This window comes from Panulirus ornatus, chromosome 41 (genome assembly GCF_036320965.1).
Source record: "Panulirus ornatus isolate Po-2019 chromosome 41, ASM3632096v1, whole genome shotgun sequence".
NCBI classification, from domain to species: Eukaryota; Metazoa; Arthropoda; class Malacostraca; order Decapoda; family Palinuridae; genus Panulirus; species Panulirus ornatus.
The window spans coordinates 16885021-16904735 of NC_092264.1; the positions used below are offsets into that span (position 1 = coordinate 16885021).

Here is a 19715-nt window from a genome sequence, read left to right on the forward strand (position 1 = left end):
CTAACAAGTGTTCAAGACGTTTGTAATGTAATTCGTCACAGTGACGTACTTTCTTCTTCCCGCCTGTATGATGGTAATACAAACAATCCATCAGTGTTTCGTCAGCAGAATCATGATAGATGTGTAGCACTCGTGTCTTAACAATGGAAGCTATACAGACTATAGGACGCTATGAACCCCCTCCCTCTACCGACGCTCTGCAGCACACACACAAAATCACATACTGCACTATCAACACTTAAACGCGCTCATAAAAACGAATTAGATATCCTCTGACACGCAAACACATTTGTCAACACATCCGGTCATATATCGGCGCACAAATACTATAGATATATCAATATTTCCTTATCATTAGGTGGCTGAACCTGTCTTGGAACTTATACTTAAAAATAAAGAATTTCAATACAGATCGGACTGAGAACCTCGTTGAAAAAGTTACATTTAATCTCTTGTTTTGCTCAGATAATTATACTTTCACTTTAATCGCAGTAGTTTTACGAGTGCCCGTGAGGTGGCTCTGGAGTTCATGGCGTTTGATGATGCAGTTCAAGGTGAGTTCAGTAGCCCGTCACTAAGGAATCTGTTCCCAGCATCAGCCTGGGAACACCCTAGAGCCATCATCGCTCACACACACCTTCATTATATACTCTGAACCCGAATATTTATAAGCCTCCGGCTCGCGTGTCGTCAGTGTGAAGCAATGCCGAGCATGCGAGCGGCTACTGAATCATCGACCGGGCTGGCCAGAGTGTAGACACCGCGTACGTGGAGAGTAACTTAACTCCCCCCGCCCTACTGGTAGCTGCACGCAAAGTTATCATGACATATGGATGCCAGATGATCCATATACAGGTCCGTCTTCCTCCTCCTGTGCCCAGCGTCTGGCTGTCAGCAGGCCACAAGGAGAGGAACTATTCGATACCACGGGCAGGAGCTTTGGGGTGTCTCTGTGAAGGACGACTGCAGTCCGGGCCTAAGATGTCCTCAGCAAAGGTCTTTCTCGGTGGGTCTTCAGTCCCCCGTGTGATCTGAGGACTGGTCCTCGCCCAGGGCAGTACACAAGCAGTAAATGGCCATGAGAAGGTCATGCCGTCCATATGACGTATGTTGTGTGTGTGTGTGTGTGTGTGTGTGTGAAAATGTGTTAAGGAAGCCTCACTGTTTATGATACAGTTTGTTGAAATTCACTAGGAGTTGGTCTATAAAATGATTACCTGGCTTAGGCTAGAGTATATATATATATATATATATATATATATATATATATATATATATATATATATATATATATATATACAGCGAAAACGATATGCCCTTGATTGGGGCGTTGAGCTGGTCATGCCTTCTTAGCTACCATAAAAAAAAAAATATCAGTATACTTGATATTGTTGATAGTCTTGATATCCTGGTATAGTTATCATGTTAAGTCCTTTAATTTCACACGGCACTACACCAGCTCCATCAGTCTCTGTAAGATGACGAGTTGCTTCTGAATTTCATAATAATTCTGAAATTTCTCTTGAGAGGGAAGCTGACAGACGCTGTGTCACATGCGACCGAAACGCTGAGTTCATTTCAGGTAAATGAAAATAAATGACTTGGTTTCGGTAATGTCTTTATTTTTATTTTTTCTCCGAGGTCACCAGATGTGCTGGTTTATATTGCGAGACAAATTCCCTTTTACGACGTCAACAGCACAGCCATATCATGCAATCTCGTGTCCTTGCAATATCTCTCGTCGTATAATGATATCAAAAATATAGGCACTTCTCTACACCTGTGTTGCAGGAAATGGATTAGATCTCCCTTCGGGCTTTGCAGTCATCGTTAGAAATTGAATAATAAAAAATATGTGTAGAGATTGTGGGTTTGTGGTGTTTCTAAGTGTGCCGTCATGCTCTGAATCACACAGCTGTATATATTCCTCAGTTCTGACGAGGGAATAAATTCTTATAAAAACGAGCGTCAGTAGTGTATTTCTAAATATTTTATGTCCAGGGGTGTTGAAATGTCGACAGGGGTCAGTAGCCGATATCAGTTACGAAGAAAGACAGAAGGAATATTACTTACGCTCATATTGAAACAAGTTATATAGATATTGTAAGAACTTATGTGTAAGCGAATATGATTAGATATATCGTTTGTTAGAGGCCTTTTTTTCCAAGGACATTAGCTATTTAATGCCTATATCATCCAGCACACTTGGTTCTGAATGGCTGGCTATATTATCCAGGATGTTTGTTGTTATATGGTCATATCATCCAGGATTGTTTGTTGTTATATGGTCATATTATCCAGGATGTTTGTTGTTATATGGTTATATTATCCAGGGATGTTTGTTGTTATATGGTTATATTATCCAGGGATGTTTGTTGTTATATGGTTATATTATCCAGGGATGTTTGTTGTTATATGGTTATATTATCCAGGATGTTTGTTGTTATATGGTTATATTATCCAGGGATGTTTGTTGTTATATGGTCATATTATCCAGGAATGTTTGTTGTTATATGGTTATATTATCCAGGGATGTTTGTTGTTATATGGTTATATTATCCAGGAATGTGTGTTGTTATATGGTTATATTATCCAGGGATGTTTGTTGTTATATGGTCATATTATCCAGGAATGTTTGTTGTTATATGGTTATATTATCCAGGAATGTTTGTTGTTATATGGTTATATTATCCAGGGATGTTTGTTGTTATATGGTTATATTATCCAGGGATGTTTGTTGTTATATGGTCATATTATCCAGGAATGTTTGTTGTTATATGGTCATATCATCCAGGAATGTTTGTTGTTATATGGTCATATTATCCAGGATGTTTGTTGTTATATGGTCATATTATCCAGGATGTTTGTTGTTATATGGTTATATTATCCAGGGATGTTTGTTGTTATATGGTTATATTATCCAGGGATGTTTGTTGTTATATGGTCATATTATCCAGGATGTTTGTTGTTATATGGTTATATTATCCAGGGATGTTTGTTGTTATATGGTTATATTATCCAGGGATGTTTGTTGTTATATGGTCATATTATCCAGGGATGTTTGTTGTTATATGGTTATATTATCCAGGGATCTTTGTTGTTATATGGTCATATTATCCATGATGTTTGTTGTTATATGGTCATATCATCCAGGAATGTTTGTTGTTATATGGTCATATCATCCAGGAATGTTTCTTGTTATAGACCTAATTATTATCCAGGAACGTTGGCCGTTAAAAGCTTATATTATCCAGGAACGTTGGCTGTTAAAATCTTATATCCAGAAACGTTGGTTGTTAAATGACGGGACCATTCCAGATCTTCGACTGTTAAATACTTACATTATCCAAAAAAAAAAAGTTGACTTAGGTTACCTTCCCTGTCTGGGAACGTTCAGTGTTAGATCCTTATTCCAACCGGGAGCCGTTGGGAGCGTTCATACCCTGAGGAGGCCCAGTGGCTGCAGGAGACGACTCTGCTCCCTTCCACCATCACCGACTGTATTTATCATGATTACGGCTATGGACTGCAGTGCCTGCCTCTCATGACGAAGCAAGAGGACTTCCCTGACTCTCTCTCTCTCTCTCTCTCTCTCTCTCTCTCTCTCTCTCTCTCTCTCTCGTGTCATAGTCACAGATTCGTGTAATTTGCTCCATGTTTAGGATTACTGAAGAATTTATGTATAGTTACCGAAATGATTTTCATCCTTTGAGAATCAAGCTAAAGAAGTTTTTTTCTTGGTGGTGTAATCTTTGAATATTTTTCCCATTCTACAACGTAAGTCATTCCAGAGTCTATGTTATAGATATTCTCGATTTTTTAATCGTACTCTTAAATAAATAAGGGCTTAGATTGGTATCTTAAGTTCGTTGAAGTCCTTTCTTGAATTAAATAAGGGGCTTAGATTGGTATCTGAAGTTCGTTGAAGTCTTTAATAAATTAAATACGGAGCCTAGATTGGTATCTGAAGTGCGCTGAAGTAAAAAAAAAAAAAATAAATAAGTATGCTTAGATTGGTATCTGAAGTGCGTTGAAATCTTACGAAAAAAGTCAATAATGGGCTTAGATTGGTATCTAAAGTGCGTTGAAGTCGTAACAAAAAAATCTAAAGAACGGGCTTGGATTGGTATCTGAAGCGCGTTGAAGTCTAAAGACGCTCGCTCTGTTTCTTGCCTGCGCTTGCGAGAACTGTTTGAAGACGCTGTCCACAGTGGTTAAGGATGGATCTAACGTCAAGATTGAAACAATGTATGGCTTGTATTCAGGTCTGGTTAGGACGAAAGTGAATGAAGACCATTAATGTTTTTTTCTGTGCGAAACTGAATGAAGACTGGGGTGTGTGACAGCTGAGCAGAGTGAAGCTGAGTGAATGCTGCTGTGTGACAGCTGAGCAGAGTGAAGCTGAGTGAAGGCTAGGGTGTGACAGCTGAGCAAAGTGAAGCTGAGTGAAGGCTAGGGTGTGACAGCTGAGTGGAGTGTGAATTTCAGATCTGGATTGGAGAATGCTGAGGTCTAGACTACACAAAGCCGAGTGAAGGTGAGGGTGTGAGGGCTTATCAAGGCGAGGGTGAGTGAAGACAGATGGGCTGACAACTTGGTCGAGATGGAGGTGAGTTAGATCTCCTGAGGATAGTGTGTGGTCAGAATGCAGGTTGGGTGAAAGTTAGTAGGTTGCGGTCTGGTCGGGACGAAAAGAAGTAAATTCTGGGGCGCTGATCTAGTTCACATTAAGCTTAGTCAGTGTTAAAGCTTTGAGCTGGTCAGGAGGGAGCCTAGTGGATGTAGAGCTCTGAGCTGGTCGGAAGGAAAGCCTATTTGAGCTGGTTAGGAGGAAGCCTAGTAATGAAGGTCTTTGAACTGGTTGAAAGCGAAGGCCTAGAAGGCTCTGAGCTGGTTGGGAGGAAACGTAGTCAATGCTGGGGCTCTGAGCTGGTCGAGAGGAAGCCTAGTCGGTGCTAAGACTCTGGTCTGGTCGGGAGGAAGCTGCCTAGTCATTCCTAAGCCCCTGGTCTGGTCGGTTAGACGACGAAAAAAAAAATGATGTGGGAAATGTCGTAATTCCATTGCCAGTATAATTTGTGCTTGGACGACGATTGTTATGTAATCAGACGACCTAGACCTCTGTAGTGTAGCGGTTAGCACTGCTGACCATGACTCATTTACGTCGTGGCTGTTCGGCTTGGGTTCGAATCCTGGTTGTTGCAGGTGGTCCAAGTCAACCCAGCACTTCATCTTTCTCTAGAGGTGGGTCGATGAATTGGTTAGTTGACTTACAGTAGGGTAATATATATATATATATATATATATATATATATATATATATATATATATATATATATATATATATATATATATATATATATGATCATGTTGGATGTAGGGATGATAATCAGTATAAGACATAAGCATAATAATTAGCACTGGATTTATATATAATAATCAGTTAGATATTGGTAAAATAATCGGCATGAGACATGAGACATAACTCTAATGACTATTACTGAACAAAGGCATTAAAACTTTCGTATGAAAGGTAATTACATCATCCCATGGTTAACGTTAAGCTCCTTAGAGCTGTGCGCGCACGGCCGTATCACAACCCCAGGCGGACGGAGCGCCAGATGTCATCAAGTAGTTCCACCCACTCAGCACTGGTCCTTCTTCCTCCAGGGTAAGGTTAGGTTCCCACGTCCCGTTACAACCCCGAGGTACATATAATGCCAGAGTTACAACACATGGCCACAAGTGGAGGTGATTTAAATCACTTAAACGATGTTGTTCAGGAAAATGCAACCACTGTATGTCACACAACACACACACACACACACACACACACACACACACACACACATATATATATATATATATATATATATATATATCCCTGGGGATAGGGGAGAAAGAATACTTCCCACGTATTCCCTGCGTGTCGTAGAAGGCGACTAAAAGGGGAGGGAGCGGGGGGCTGGAAATCCTCCCCTCTCGTTTTTTTTTTTTGATTTTCCAAAAGAAGGAACAGAGAACGAGGCCAGGTGAGGATATTCCCTCAGAGGCCCAGTCCTCTGTTCTTAACGCTACCTTGCTAACGCGGGAAATGGCGAATAGTATGAAAGATATATATATATATATATATATATATATATATATATATATATATATATATATATATATATATATATATATATATATATATATATGTTTCACCGGACTTCGCCTACTCGAGGTTACACCATGAATGAAAAGTCGCCTCTGGAGAGACTGTGTCTTTGGGAAGTACAGTTTTATAAAAGAACTTTTCTCCTCAAAGGAGTTTACATTTCCCCCACTACTGGAAGTAGCACAGCCTTGGGCTGCATTAGAAAGGTACTGGGTAACACCAGCAATCCTCCACAGAAATTGGTCCTCAGATAATTATTTCATGTTTGTGACAAAACGAATCTTTTCTTTCAGATATTTTCCCAAGACCTGATGTCATTTTCTCGCCAGTGATTTCTAGTACCTGAGGACGATGGTGTAGTCATAAAGGCCCTTGCTCGAACCGAGCCACCAGAAAGTTCTACAATCTACGACCATGATAAACATCTCTCTGTATCTTTCCAGTAGACAATGTATTACACCTATCGGACTTAGGTTTATATACAAGAGAAAACTGTAAATTCCTGGGACTTACGTTTTTGATTTTGAAAATGTTTTTGATCATGTTCTTGGTCGTTTTCTTGAGTTGTTTACGATGACTGCAACTCTGCTGGCCAGTATAGACCATATTTGCACAACTGCTTCGTAGTTTTCATTAGATATCGTCTAAATACTGTCTTGACAGTGTGGTGCAGTGTACTGTGTACCGGTGGTGAGCTAAGTCGTTTCAAGATACGATATGATCCATTTCATAAGAATTATAATGGGGAAATGTTGGGTCAAGAACGTAACATCTCTTGTAGCAGGGGTTTGATGGTTCGACTTACGACAAACCTGCTTCGTGGAAGCTTCAAGCCTGCGCTACACGATGTAGCAGGGACAAGATGGATTCCCTTGAAGCCATATGTCAGAGAACTTGCTTCAAAGAAGTCCATCCTAACCCTGCTGCTGAATGTAGCGTAGCCTTCGAGTTCCAGGAACCCCTGGATGTAGGGGGGAGGGGGTTATATCCTCAGCACCCCTTTCACAAACAGGTCCTGGGTTTGCCAAATAATGATATGATATGCGTGTGTCAAACGTGTGAAGGTTATCATCGCTACGCTTCAATTCAACCTGGTCTTGAGCAACTCGTACATACGGGATGGTGCATCTTGACAACATCCTTAACAAGTCATTAGTGAGGTGAGGGGACATAAAACAGCGTCACGACTGTGTTGACGAGGCTGTAGGAAGTAAAAATGACTCTCAGAACCCGGTGCGGATATTGGGTGGGGAGTTACTCCATAATTATGTCTTTAGTAGTTAAGTGGCCCCTCCTGAAGGGTCTACAGTGCTCCAGGGCGGAGGCAGCCTCACCTATGTAGCTAAAGACCCGTGCCCCCAGGGTAGGTAGGCAGCTTTGCCGATCTCTCGAAGGGAGGGATCCCTTACTCCAGTGGTGCATAGCTCATACATCTTGAGGGAAACGCATACGACTGCAAGGAGTCCTTGTCTCAACACTCGTTCTTCACAGTGTTCTGCAGGCCCGACCCTCTCCTGCAGTGTGCAGAATACAGTAAGATCTCAATATATCCGGGTAGCCAGGAGCAGGGGTGGGTAAGACTTGGTCTCAGTCTATGACACGTACTGTGGACTCGAGGGAAGGCCTGGGTGATCAGCTACTTCGGCTGCTGGAGTCATTATGACCTTCACCGTCGAGCAATAACCACCCAACCTAAAAACCTTGAAAACCTTCTGCAGATGTTCAAGGTCATTGGAAGACCATGCAACCATGCACATTCTCACTGCAATATATATATATATATTTTTTTTTTTTTTTTTTTTTATACTTTGTCGCTATCTCCCGCGTTTGCGAGGTAGCGCGAGGAAACAGACGAAAGAAATGGCCCAACCCCCATACACACGTACATACACACGTCCACACACGCAAATATACATACCTACACAGCTTTCCATGGTTTACCCCAGACGCTTCACATGCCTTGATTCAATCCACTGACAGCACGTCAACCCCTGTATACCACATCGCTCCAATTCACTCTATTCCTTGCCCTCCTTTCACCCTCCTGCATGTTCAGGCCCCGATCACACAAAATCTTTTTCACTCCATCTTTCCACCTCCAATTTGGTCTCCCTCTTCTCCTCGTTCCCTCCACCTCCGACACATATATCCTCTTGGTCAATCTTTCCTCACTCATTCTCTCCATGTGCCCAAACCATTTCAAAACACCCTCTTCTGCTCTCTCAACCACGCTCTTTTTATTTCCACACATCTCTCTTACCCTTACGTTACTTACTCGATCAAACCACCTCACACCACACATTGTCCTCAAACATCTCATTTCCAGCACATCCATCCTCCTGCGCACAACTCTATCGATAGCCCACGCCTCGCAACCATACAACATTGTTGGAACCACTATTCCTTCAAACATACCCATTTTTGCTTTCCGAGATAATGTTCTCGACTTCCACACATTTTTCAAGGCTCCCAAAATTTTCGCCCCCTCCCCCACCCTATGATCCACTTCCGCTTCCATGGTTCCATCCGCTGACAGATCCACTCCCAGATATCTAAAACACTTCACTTCCTCCAGTTTTTCTCCATTCAAACTCACCTCCCAATTGACTTGACCCTCAACCCTACTGTACCTAATAACCTTGCTCTTATTCACATTTACTCTTAACTTTCTTCTTCCACACACTTTACCAAACTCAGTCACCAGCTTCTGCAGTTTCTCACATGAATCAGCCACCAGCGCTGTATCATCAGCGAACAACAACTGACTCACTTCCCAAGCTCTCTCATCCCCAACAGACTTCATACTTGCCCCTCTTTCCAGGACTCTTGCATTTACCTCCCTAACAACCCCATCCATAAACAAATTAAACAACCATGGAGACATCACACACCCCTGCCGCAAACCTACATTCACTGAGAACCAATCACTTTCCTCTCTTCCTACACGTACACATGCCTTACATCCTCGATAAAAACTTTTCACTGCTTCTAACAACTTGCCTCCCACACCATATATTCTTAATACCTTCCACAGAGCATCTCTATCAACTCTATCATATGCCTTCTCCAGATCCATAAATGCTACATACAAATCCATTTGCTTTTCTAAGTATTTCTCACATACATTCTTCAATGCAAACACCTGATCCACACATCCTCTACCACTTCTGAAACCGCACTGCTCTTCCCCAATCTGATGCTCTGTACATGCCTTCACCCTCTCAATCAATACCCTCCCATATAGTTTACCAGGAATACTCAACAAACTTATACCTCTGTAATTTGAGCACTCACTCTTATCCCCTTTGCCTTTGTACAATGGCACTATGCACGCATTTCGCCAATCCTCAGGCACCTCACCATGAGTCATACATACATATATATATATATATATATATATATATATATATACATATATATATATATATATATATATATATATATATATATATATATATATATATATATATATATATATATATATATTATCCCTGGGGATACGGGAGAAAGAATACTTCCCACGTATTCCCTGCGTGTCGTAGAAGGCGACTAAAAGGGAGAGAGCGGGGGGCTGGAAATCCTCCCCACTCGTTTTTTTTTTTTTTTTAATTTTCCAAAAGAGGAAACAGAGAAGGGGGCCAGGTGAGGATATTCCCTCAAAGGCCCAGTCCTCTGTTCTCAACGCTACCTCGCTAATGCGGGAAATGGCGAATAGTATGAAAGAAAAAAGAAATGTATATATATATATATATATATATATATATATATATATATATATATATATATATATATATATATATATATATTGGTAAGCTATATGAGAGGATGGTTATTGAGAGGGTGATGGTATGAACAGAACATTAGATCAGAAAGGAACACTGTGGCTTCAAAGATAGTATAGGTTGTATGGCTCTCGTATTCATTTTGAAAAACTTGTGTGAGAAATGATTGATGAAAGGTATTTGTATGTGGCGATTATGGATGTAGAGAAAGCGTATGACAGCGCTGACGGAGATGCCTTGTAGAGGGTGATGCGAAAGTATGGTTTGAGATGAAAGCTGCTAGATATAGTGAGGAGTTCCAGTTGGAAGGGTAAGGCGTGTGTGCGATTATAAAGGGTGGAGGCTGAGTGATTGCATGTGAAGCTGAGTTTTCGTGGAGTAAGTGTGCGATGTCACCATGGCTCATGGAGATAAGGGCGGGTCAAGAGCATATCTGTTAGTGGAGGAGCCCGGGAGATGAGCCAGTTGCTATTTGCAGATGACGCGGCTTCAGTAGTAGACTCGTGTGAGAAACTGCAGAAGTTGGGAGTGTGCAAAAAGTGTGTGAAAGGGAACAAATTATCAACATGTTGTCTCTCTTCTTACAGGATCTTCGACTTGCTCCTTGCTGGCGGAGTTTGATCAGAAGGGTTTGCGAGGTCAAGTAGGGTTCTTGAGGAGCGCACCTGGTGGGGAAGTGACGGTGGCAGCCAGCATCAAGGGCGCCGTGAAGGGAGAGGTGTTCGTGTGGAAGGTATATAGCATCCCTGTGCAGCCCTACGAGCAGTGTGTACCCAGCAACTACGGTCAGGAGTGAGTATGATGACCTGTGGCTTTCCCTCTATCACACCAGGTCACAACTATGGTCAGGAAGAGTGTCACACCAGGTCACAGCTGTGGTCAGGAATGGGTATCATACCAGGTCACAGGTATGGTCAGGGTTTAGTATCATGCTCCCTCCATCTACCTCCTCCCCTCGCACCAGGTTACACACTTACGCTCAGGAGTGATTATGATGCCCCACTCTACCACTTTATTTACATTTGGTCACACTTACGATCAGGGTTAAGCGTGATGACCCCAGCTTAACCCAATGCCCTGCTCTTGGTCACAACTATGGTTAAGAATTAAGGACGGTGCCGTGAACTTACCTCCCTTCTTTACTTCTCATGACACGAGGTAGACAAAACACATGTTAAGCGAGTGGACATCACATGTCATTCATTAGATTCCGTGTATGTGGACACAGCTGGGCGGTGGAGACGGGGCGGTGAAACACGAGAGGGCGTGGACGTCTCTCCATTGAGGAGCATTGACGTGTTTGTGGCCTTATGTAAACAAAGACTATGTGGTAGAGCACGTGTGTCCCTCAGTCCGAAGACAGTATAATATCATGAGACTGGAAGATCTTTTTGGTGAGGGTACTCCTTCTGTAACGTCATGCAAATTGATTAATGATATTTTACTGTTGTATAGATAATGGTGTCCGCTTAGTCATATGTTATGATTGTTTTAATCATCTGTTTGGTGTTTCATTATTTTGTGGACTATGGCTGTTTTGGCTTTTAGATTTATTGTCAACTTCTTTTATACGTTTAATAGATTGCAATGTATTAACTGTAATTGAAGCTGTGGTCAATAGACTATCTATCTGCCTATCTGTGGTCGGGACGGACTATGGAAGGTGACATCATACCCAGCTACTACTGCTACTCTCATACTATGTCATAACTACCGTTGCATGGCGCCCACATCGGCCCTGTGCCTCACATCGAGTCATAGATACGGTCAACAGTCTGCTCCCCTTCGTGTGGTTCCTCTCTCGTGCCAGGTGACCAGTGCCTCCCCCAGCCTCACTGTGGTATCTCATGCACGAGTGACTGTGATGATGAATACCTCACATTAGTAGACTCCATATCCTGGAGAGGTCATCTTGGGAGGATGTATACATCACATCAACAGCAAAATGAGAAAGTTCCTCTTCTGTGATTTGATCTTTTCAAGCGGGTCAAGCTGCGTGGGAGATGCTGTGTAAGGCATGCTGTACGGGACATGCTGCGCGGGTCATGCTGCGTGGGACATGCTGAGTGTTGAGGGTATACTGACGTAGTTCCTTACTTGGGCCGGAGATAGCTTCTTCAGACTTCAAGCAGCATAAACCCAGAGCTGAGTGGGAATATTCAGTAACGTAAATATACAAACTTTTAACACGACTTTAAGTTACTCAAGCGAGACGATGGGTGTTTATCCTAACTAGAATTTAAGAAGGTTTAATCTCTAGGTAATGGCCTCTGGGTAGCTGTTCTTAGCTTCATGAGATGTTGCTGGCTGCTCATAGCTTCATGAGATGTTGCTGGCTGTCACGACTGCATGTGTTGTACTGCCGTGGAGGGTGAGAAAAAATGTGGTTGGGTTCCAGCAAGTCGTGACCCGCGTCTGGTGAAAGGGCATGGAGGAAAGGTGCAGACCTATCCAGACCTGGAGGTCTGGAAGGGCGAAAGAGGAAGACAGAAAGGAAGTGGAAGAAGAGTTGAGAAAGTATGGGTGAAATAGAATGTGTGTTAGAGTTAGTTGGGACTGGACAAAGTGAGCGTAGGAAATGAAGAAGATACAGGACAGAATGGAGGAATGAGACAAGAAATCTTCGTGCTGGACCACTGTGTAGATATTCACATATTGTCTGCTGCTGTTTACTGACCAGCTTTTATTCTTTAGTGTATTTCTCGTAATGCTGTCAGTTCTACGCAGAACTCTCTCCCTCACACTGTACAAATAGGTAGTAAGAGGGTCCGAAAGTAGCATAGTACAGACCATATATTCATCCGCATTTGTTTCCTACGGCACTCGACTGCCTCTTCCTCTCTCTAAACCCATCGTCCCACAAGGTGACCGCTTGCTTCAGACCCTCTCCAACTCGGGTGTTTTAAAGACGCTTCCGTTTTCCTCGGACGCCGTCCTCACAGAAAACTCACTCATCGGTCAAACTGTCATTTAGAGCTCACAGAATCGGTGGTAAAACCCCTGGTGCTGAATAGAGGTTCTACCAGTCGACCACAGAGCCACAGGCTCTCTCTCATACCTTCTGCCTTGTGCCCGGATGTGGATGCTCCTGGCGCGGGGCTGAGGAGAAGGCGATTTGCATAAACCACTGCCTTTCGTCGCTCTCTCGTGTTGATGATTTTGCCGTCGTGATCTGTTGTCTTGTTCCGTATGTGTTTATGACTTATGTTGTCCGTAGAGTGTTGGTCCTTTGTAGTTTGTGAGATATATATATATATATATATATATATATATATATATATATATATATATATATATATATATATAGATATATATATATATATGGATTCTGTTTAAAAGCTTTCTTTTCATTGATTATATTCTTCCTTGATGACCAAATTTAGTCTCGAGATTGATCTATTAATATTACGTTCTTAACTGTTTGTTCTAACTTGATCATCTGCGGGAAAGGCTTAAGGCTTTGTATTTGCCTTGTATGGAAGAAAGAAGAGTGACGAGTGACTTGATCACAATTTTTAGGTTTTGAAATCAGCTTCGCAATGTAAATAGTACACGGAAGATACAGGGATCGAGCAACTAGAGGCCATGATGTTGAAATTAAAGAAGTACTTCTTTAGTATAAGAGCGATGGAGGAATGTAATACAACTGAATGAAATATTAGTAATTGGGGACAGCATATAGAAATTTAAGCTGTAAAATAGCTGAAAATGTTCAGGTAATGGGACCCCACGATGGTACAAATAGGTAATTACTAATAGATGACTACACAGACACACACACACACACACCAGAGCCTTAACATACAGTCACCAGTTACGGATAGACCATGTCAATAACTACAGGTCATGTCGTGGCGAGTTTTCCACACTTGTTGTCACCACTTTAAGGCATAGTTGCGCTCCTACACTGCCGCCCAGCGTCTGGGTTACTTAGGTAAGTTTGTGAGAGATTGTCGGGTCTCTGTGCTATAGCAACCGTCCTGGGGAATCGGAGACTAGCGTGTGTACATGGCAGGCTCCCGAGTGTTTACATGTGTGACTGTGGAACATCTCGCAGTTTTTGACTCCGACTCATTGATTATGGCCAAGAGATAGACTCATGATCAGCGACAGTTCTCACTCGTAAAATTCTGACAATTTGGTATTGCTAACATTTAGTGTCGCTATATCAAACATGAAATACCTCTAGAATTTGACCCGTAGGATATGACGTATAAAACATCGTCTGCATTGGCCTGTCAGGACCTAAGTTCTTGAGTTGTCATTATTGTCCATAACTTTCCCCTTCATGGCTCACCAGCCCGCGATCCACGTCTGATTTGGCTTCTGACTACCACACGAAATTCAGATCGGGTTATACTACAAAGCAGGTATTCCTGTAGCCTTAAAAGAGATAATATTTAGTAAATATAAGTTTGACTTGTATATCTAAGGGGGATTCGGGAACTCCATGTTTCTACGAAGTCTATAGTTGGCTGACACCAACCTCGATAAACGAGATTGCAGGCTGTCTCATACACACACACACACACACACTCATCTTTCAAACAGATGTAGACTAATCGTCAAGTGGCGTGTTGCCACAAAGCAATGTATTTCCCTCCTCTCGACGTGGCTAACACCCGCCACTCTGCCCTTCATCCTGACGCGGAACAATAAGTAGCAAGCCAACCGGAGCAAAAAGTTAAGTTCCTGATTTCCTTGATTCAGCCATTGTGTATACGATCAACAGATGAAAGCGGCTTTCACCTTGTAGTGATATCTTTATCTGACTTTCTTCTCTTCCTTCCTCTCTCTGTCCTTGCCTTTCTTTGTCTTTCACTCTTCCCATTTTCCGCCCCTCTATATACCACTCTCTATCCTCGTCTTCCATTCTTTGTCTTTTCTGTGACCACATCCCTCAATACCTGTCTTCCATCCAGTGTCTCCCTTTTCACCACCTCTCTCTATCAGTGTCTTCCCTCTCCCCCACTTCTATTTATTCTTCATTTCCTTTGTATTTCTCTTCCTCTTCTCATCATTCTCTCTCTCTCTCTCTCTCTCTCTCTCTCTCTCTCTCTCTCTCTCTCTCTCTCTCTCTCTCTCTTCTCCTCCTCTCCCATTTCCTGTCTCTGTTTCACCCAACATTCACAAAGGAAAGACGTCCTGCGTACAGCTGCGCCGAGTCATTTAGATCGCCAGTTGTTTTCACCCAGAGTTAAGCCTTAGATGTATTGTCACTCCAGGATTCCCTTTCTCTTTTCGTCAGACTAAGGGAGACCTTTTTTTTTTTTCATCAAACCTAAGGTCTGTAGGGGGGTCTGTTTTTTTTTCTCCTTTGTACTTTGTTGGGAAGATTTTAAGAGGAAGGAAAGTTCTTGCAAAAACCCTAATGTCTGTCAGTGATATACGGGAGTTAGGAAACTTGAAAGTGAATTTGTTGAGGGTTGCTAGAGAGGAATTGAAGGCATGTTACATATAGAAGTAGGTAGATGATACATTATTAGACTTAAACACATGATTAGTAGTGGCTGTGATACATATTCAGGAAGAAGAATATTCAGTGCATAGATACAGGGTCACTCCAGTGGTTCCCAAAGCTATTACTGTCGACACCTCTCAATGGTTTAAGGTGTTTGAAGGCCGGGCATAAGGCATGACAGAATTATTTGAAAGGAGATGAAAGAATGAGAGTTTGGTTCTACAGTTACTATGGGAAATGACTTTGAGGATTATAATATCATCAAAGTGATTAAACCATGTTGCGCAATAGTGGCAGGAGCAGAACTGAATAATTAATGCATAAGTACAAGGAACTAAACTAGTGAATTAATGATAATGACTGGAGGATAGTAAGATCCGAATATGCTTCCGAAACACAATAACATGTGTACTTTTGGCAAGCAACATGTTTACTGTTGTTGAATGTGCTCTTATACCATCCAGCGACGCCTGTGTCCATTTCCTTCATGATGTTCGATTATGTCCGTGTTGTGATTGTGTTGTGATTGTATGGATGAGACATATTGCATTCCCTTGCAAATACTGACGTTTGAAGTTTGTTTATACCCTCTTCAACAAATGTCTAACATTTCTACACAACATTTTCTTATCGTTATTCCTGCGCTTCGATAGGGTTACGCTACCCCTACTTTCCTTCCATAGACATGCAGGTCGGTCAGTCCATAGGCTGACAACTGTTCCATACTTTAACTCTCTTGCCTTCCCAATAACACTGTTACTGCTCCTCTCCTGCGACAGAGTGCTGGACCTGAGCGAGGAGCACGGGCTGCTAGAGGCGGACAGCACGGTCGGTGTGGGAGACCTGGAGTTGCGGCAGTTGGTGGAGCGTCCGCTGGTGCTCAAGTCCCTGACAACACTGCGCGTGGTGTGTGCCACCCTCCGCCCCGCCGCTCCCATTACCACGTACGTCGCCACCTTCGTGGCCATCCTCGGGGGCAAGATCATCTTCAGGCAGGTGAGGCAGGCTAGGAGTGTGTACTGCTGGTTCTTGTATAGTTTTTTTCTTGGCTTATATTCTGTATGCGACCATTATACTGATAGAAGTGGGAAGAAAGTGCGTCGTTCGCATAGGAAAAAAGTTATATTGTGGGATAGGGAGGAATTATATTGATGATTATTATGATTAACTATTAACTATATGTGTCCTGATGTTTGCATGTTAGTCAGTGTGAAAGTCTGGACCAGTTACTGTGTTTGCATGCCAGTAATGAGGCGCAGCTTGGAGATGAGACATTGGTTTTGAGTGTATGTCTGAATGGGGAGGAACAGGAGGAAACAGAGTGCTTGAAGTTACCTGGGAGTTAGTTAGGCAGTGGATGGAACCATGGAGGCTTGAAGGTAAGTCATAATGTGATACAAAGGAATAGAGTTATGGGTGCTCTAAGGAGTATGTGGAAGGAGAGGTTAGTTTCTATGGCAAAGATGGATACGCTCAAAGGTATTAAGTTGGAAATGAAATGCCTGATGGCAATGTGGGTCGTGAGGGGAGAAGGGATCATGTGGGTAAGGAATGAAATCGTAAGAGAGAGATGTGGTGGTAAACGTAGTCTAATCGAAGGAGTTGACCTGGATATGTTGAAATGCTTGAAATATTTCGCTAGTGATGGCTATGCATGAACTAGCTCTGCCCTGTTTGCCCCTGTTCCAGTTCTCTCTCTCTCTCTCTCTCTCTCTCTCTCTCTCTCTCTCTCTCTCTCTCTCTCTCTCTCTCTCTCTCTCTCTCTCTGCCTCACCAACGCCTGTGATACTCTGTCGATGATCATTACCAAAACGTGCGTTACTGGCATCCACTCCACAAACTCGCACTCCCTCAGTCTCGTATATGGCACTTGACATCACGTAACTCGTACAATTTTAGATTTTTCTCTTTCGACTCTTAAAGCTGACAGTAATCCATTTGCTAATCCTTATGCTACTATCGATAACGCAAGGGATTTGATTCCATTGAAGTCCTTTCCTTTTCCCTACTTATAGATCCGGAACGAATCATCAAACACCCTAGTTCTCAAATGTTACAGTTTTTCGATACAATATCTTTTTTTATTTCTCATATGAACTCTTCCGTTATTCATATGCTATTTCTACCCCCTTAGGGTACTCTGACCACGATCCTGTCTCCATCATACCTCACCGAGCCACCAACTCTGGGTCTTTGAGAGCTTAACAGTGAACCCTTAGCGCTTTTGTTATCCCGACTTTTCCCTCGGGACGGGTGCTGCTTTGCTGGCTGATATGCCTCAAGCTGTGCTGACTTATAGCATATATCTTAGTCGGGCTGCTCAAGATCATTGCATAGCTATTATTTTTAGAGTCAAGCATAAAAAGAAAGTGCTTATCACATTTCTGCTGACTTCAGTAACTTCTTTCCTTCAGCATTTCTTTTTCTCTTCCAACCAAAACACTCTGTAGCCAGGGGCGTATCTAGGGGAAATATCGCCTATGGCAAGCACTGAAATTGCGCCCCAGGCTTGATTGAAAATGTATATAAAGTGGACGTATGTAAAGATATATACAGTCATTATAAATTGTTGAAGAGTTAGGCCAAACTTAGATTTATATAAACTCTTTAAAGACTTGAATACTTATTTGATCAAAATTGTAACGTAGAGGCGGTAATAGTTGAAAAGTAGGCGAGTTTCTTTTTTATCTCACAAAACCAAACCGTTAAAAATATCAATCGGGTAGCAAACATGAGTGGCGCCCCCTCCAAGTGGCGTCCAGGGCATCTGCCATACCTACCATACCCCAGATACGCCACTGTCTGTAGGTGGGTTTGCGACATGGATGTCTGATGTCACCAAGAGTGTTTAATGTGTTGTGGAATGGACGGTGGATGTGAATGCGTGAGCCTTAGAGGGGCAGGTATGCAGTCTGCTGCGGGAAGGGTTTCTGGGAAGCAATTCAACTGCTGTTTGCAGATGATACGGCCCTGGTGGTAGATTTGAATGAGAAACTGCAGAAGCTGGTGTGTGAATTTGTGAATTATATGAAAGGAGAAATTTGAATAAAATGTGAGTAGAAGTAAGGTTATTACATCTAGGAAAGAGGCAAGCTCTTTGGAGTTTGAGTACGAATGGAGAGAACCTGGAGGCTCTGGAGTGTTTAAGATACCTGAGAATGGATGCGGCAGCAATTAGAAAGATGATTACTGAAGTAAGCCATAAAGTGAGCAAGTGAGCCAGGGGTCTTGCAAACAGTGAGAAGCATGCAGAAAGAGGGGTTACTCTCTGTGCGAGCATAGATGGATATTTCTGATGGTTCTGACAGTGCTGTATGGATGTGAGGTGTGAGCCACGTGTAAAGTACGGAGGGGTATGTATGTGTTACATGGGAGTATGTGGGAAGCACGGTTAAATGGGTTCTGATAGTCCCTCACGAGATTATCTGTACAAGAAAAGAAAACTAAGTATAGCAGTAGAAATAGGGGTCAAAAAAAGGACTTCACTTTTCCACCCATTTACAAAGTTAAGAGACAGGGCAACAAGAGTGTAAAAAAAAATCCCCCATAACACACAAATAGTAATTACAAATAGTAGTACCCCACACATACATCATCAACTTTAAATCTGGACCTCGTTCTTGTCTCTTCAGGTTGAGGATGGATCCCAGTCAGTGACGGGGGTACGATCTAATCTTGTGGCCACCAGCACCAGGGTGAAGGTACCCACTACAGTCACTTGGCGACTCGTGAGCAGGTTAGTCACAAATACAATGGAATTGCATCTTTCCATTTACCTCTGAAAGTATCATTCTGATGGCTTGGTGTGATTCTGACACAGTGTAACCTAATTTCATTTATGTGATACTTAAGACGTGATTAGGGATGTGGAAGGGGGTACAGAAAGAGCTCTTACCTACAAATACCTACAATTTGATTTAACCAAGAGGAAAGGCTAGCATGTAGCATTCACTGCAAGGAGAAAGATAGAGAGAACCGGTAATGAGACTTTACTAAAAGGCTGGGCTAGAATGTAGTGTTCATACCAAGAAGATTTTAAGTAAAGAAAATTGCAAAATAAATGTTGTAATGTGTGCAAGATGAAAAAATATGTGTTTATAGAGTGAATGCCAGACACCCATGTGTAAATTCGGCAGATATAAGAAACACCAACAGTGGGAACTTGGAGGCCACTGTGGTGCTGGATCACTGCACCACCATCATTAAATAGGAGGAAAGAGGAGGAGGAAACTAGGACAAACTGTGAGCAGCGAGTGTGTAAAGGTGGGAAGTAGGGGAGGAAGAGGTTGTGGAAAGGAGAGAAGCTAATGCAGAT

The 19715-nt window shown here is 42.4% G+C and overlaps 1 protein-coding gene across 2 annotated transcripts in view; it reads left to right on the top strand.

Moving 5' to 3' along the window:
- LOC139761720 (uncharacterized) overlaps positions 1-19715 on the top strand; it is a 51627-nt gene that overhangs the window by 12324 nt on the left and 19588 nt on the right. For both annotated transcript variants that reach the window (XM_071686109.1, XM_071686110.1), the window contains exons 2-4: positions 10527-10731; positions 16180-16396; positions 19033-19136. In XM_071686109.1, the coding sequence (XP_071542210.1) occupies positions 10527-10731; positions 16180-16396; positions 19033-19136 (526 nt within the window). The remainder of the gene's footprint in view (positions 1-10526; positions 10732-16179; positions 16397-19032; positions 19137-19715) is intronic.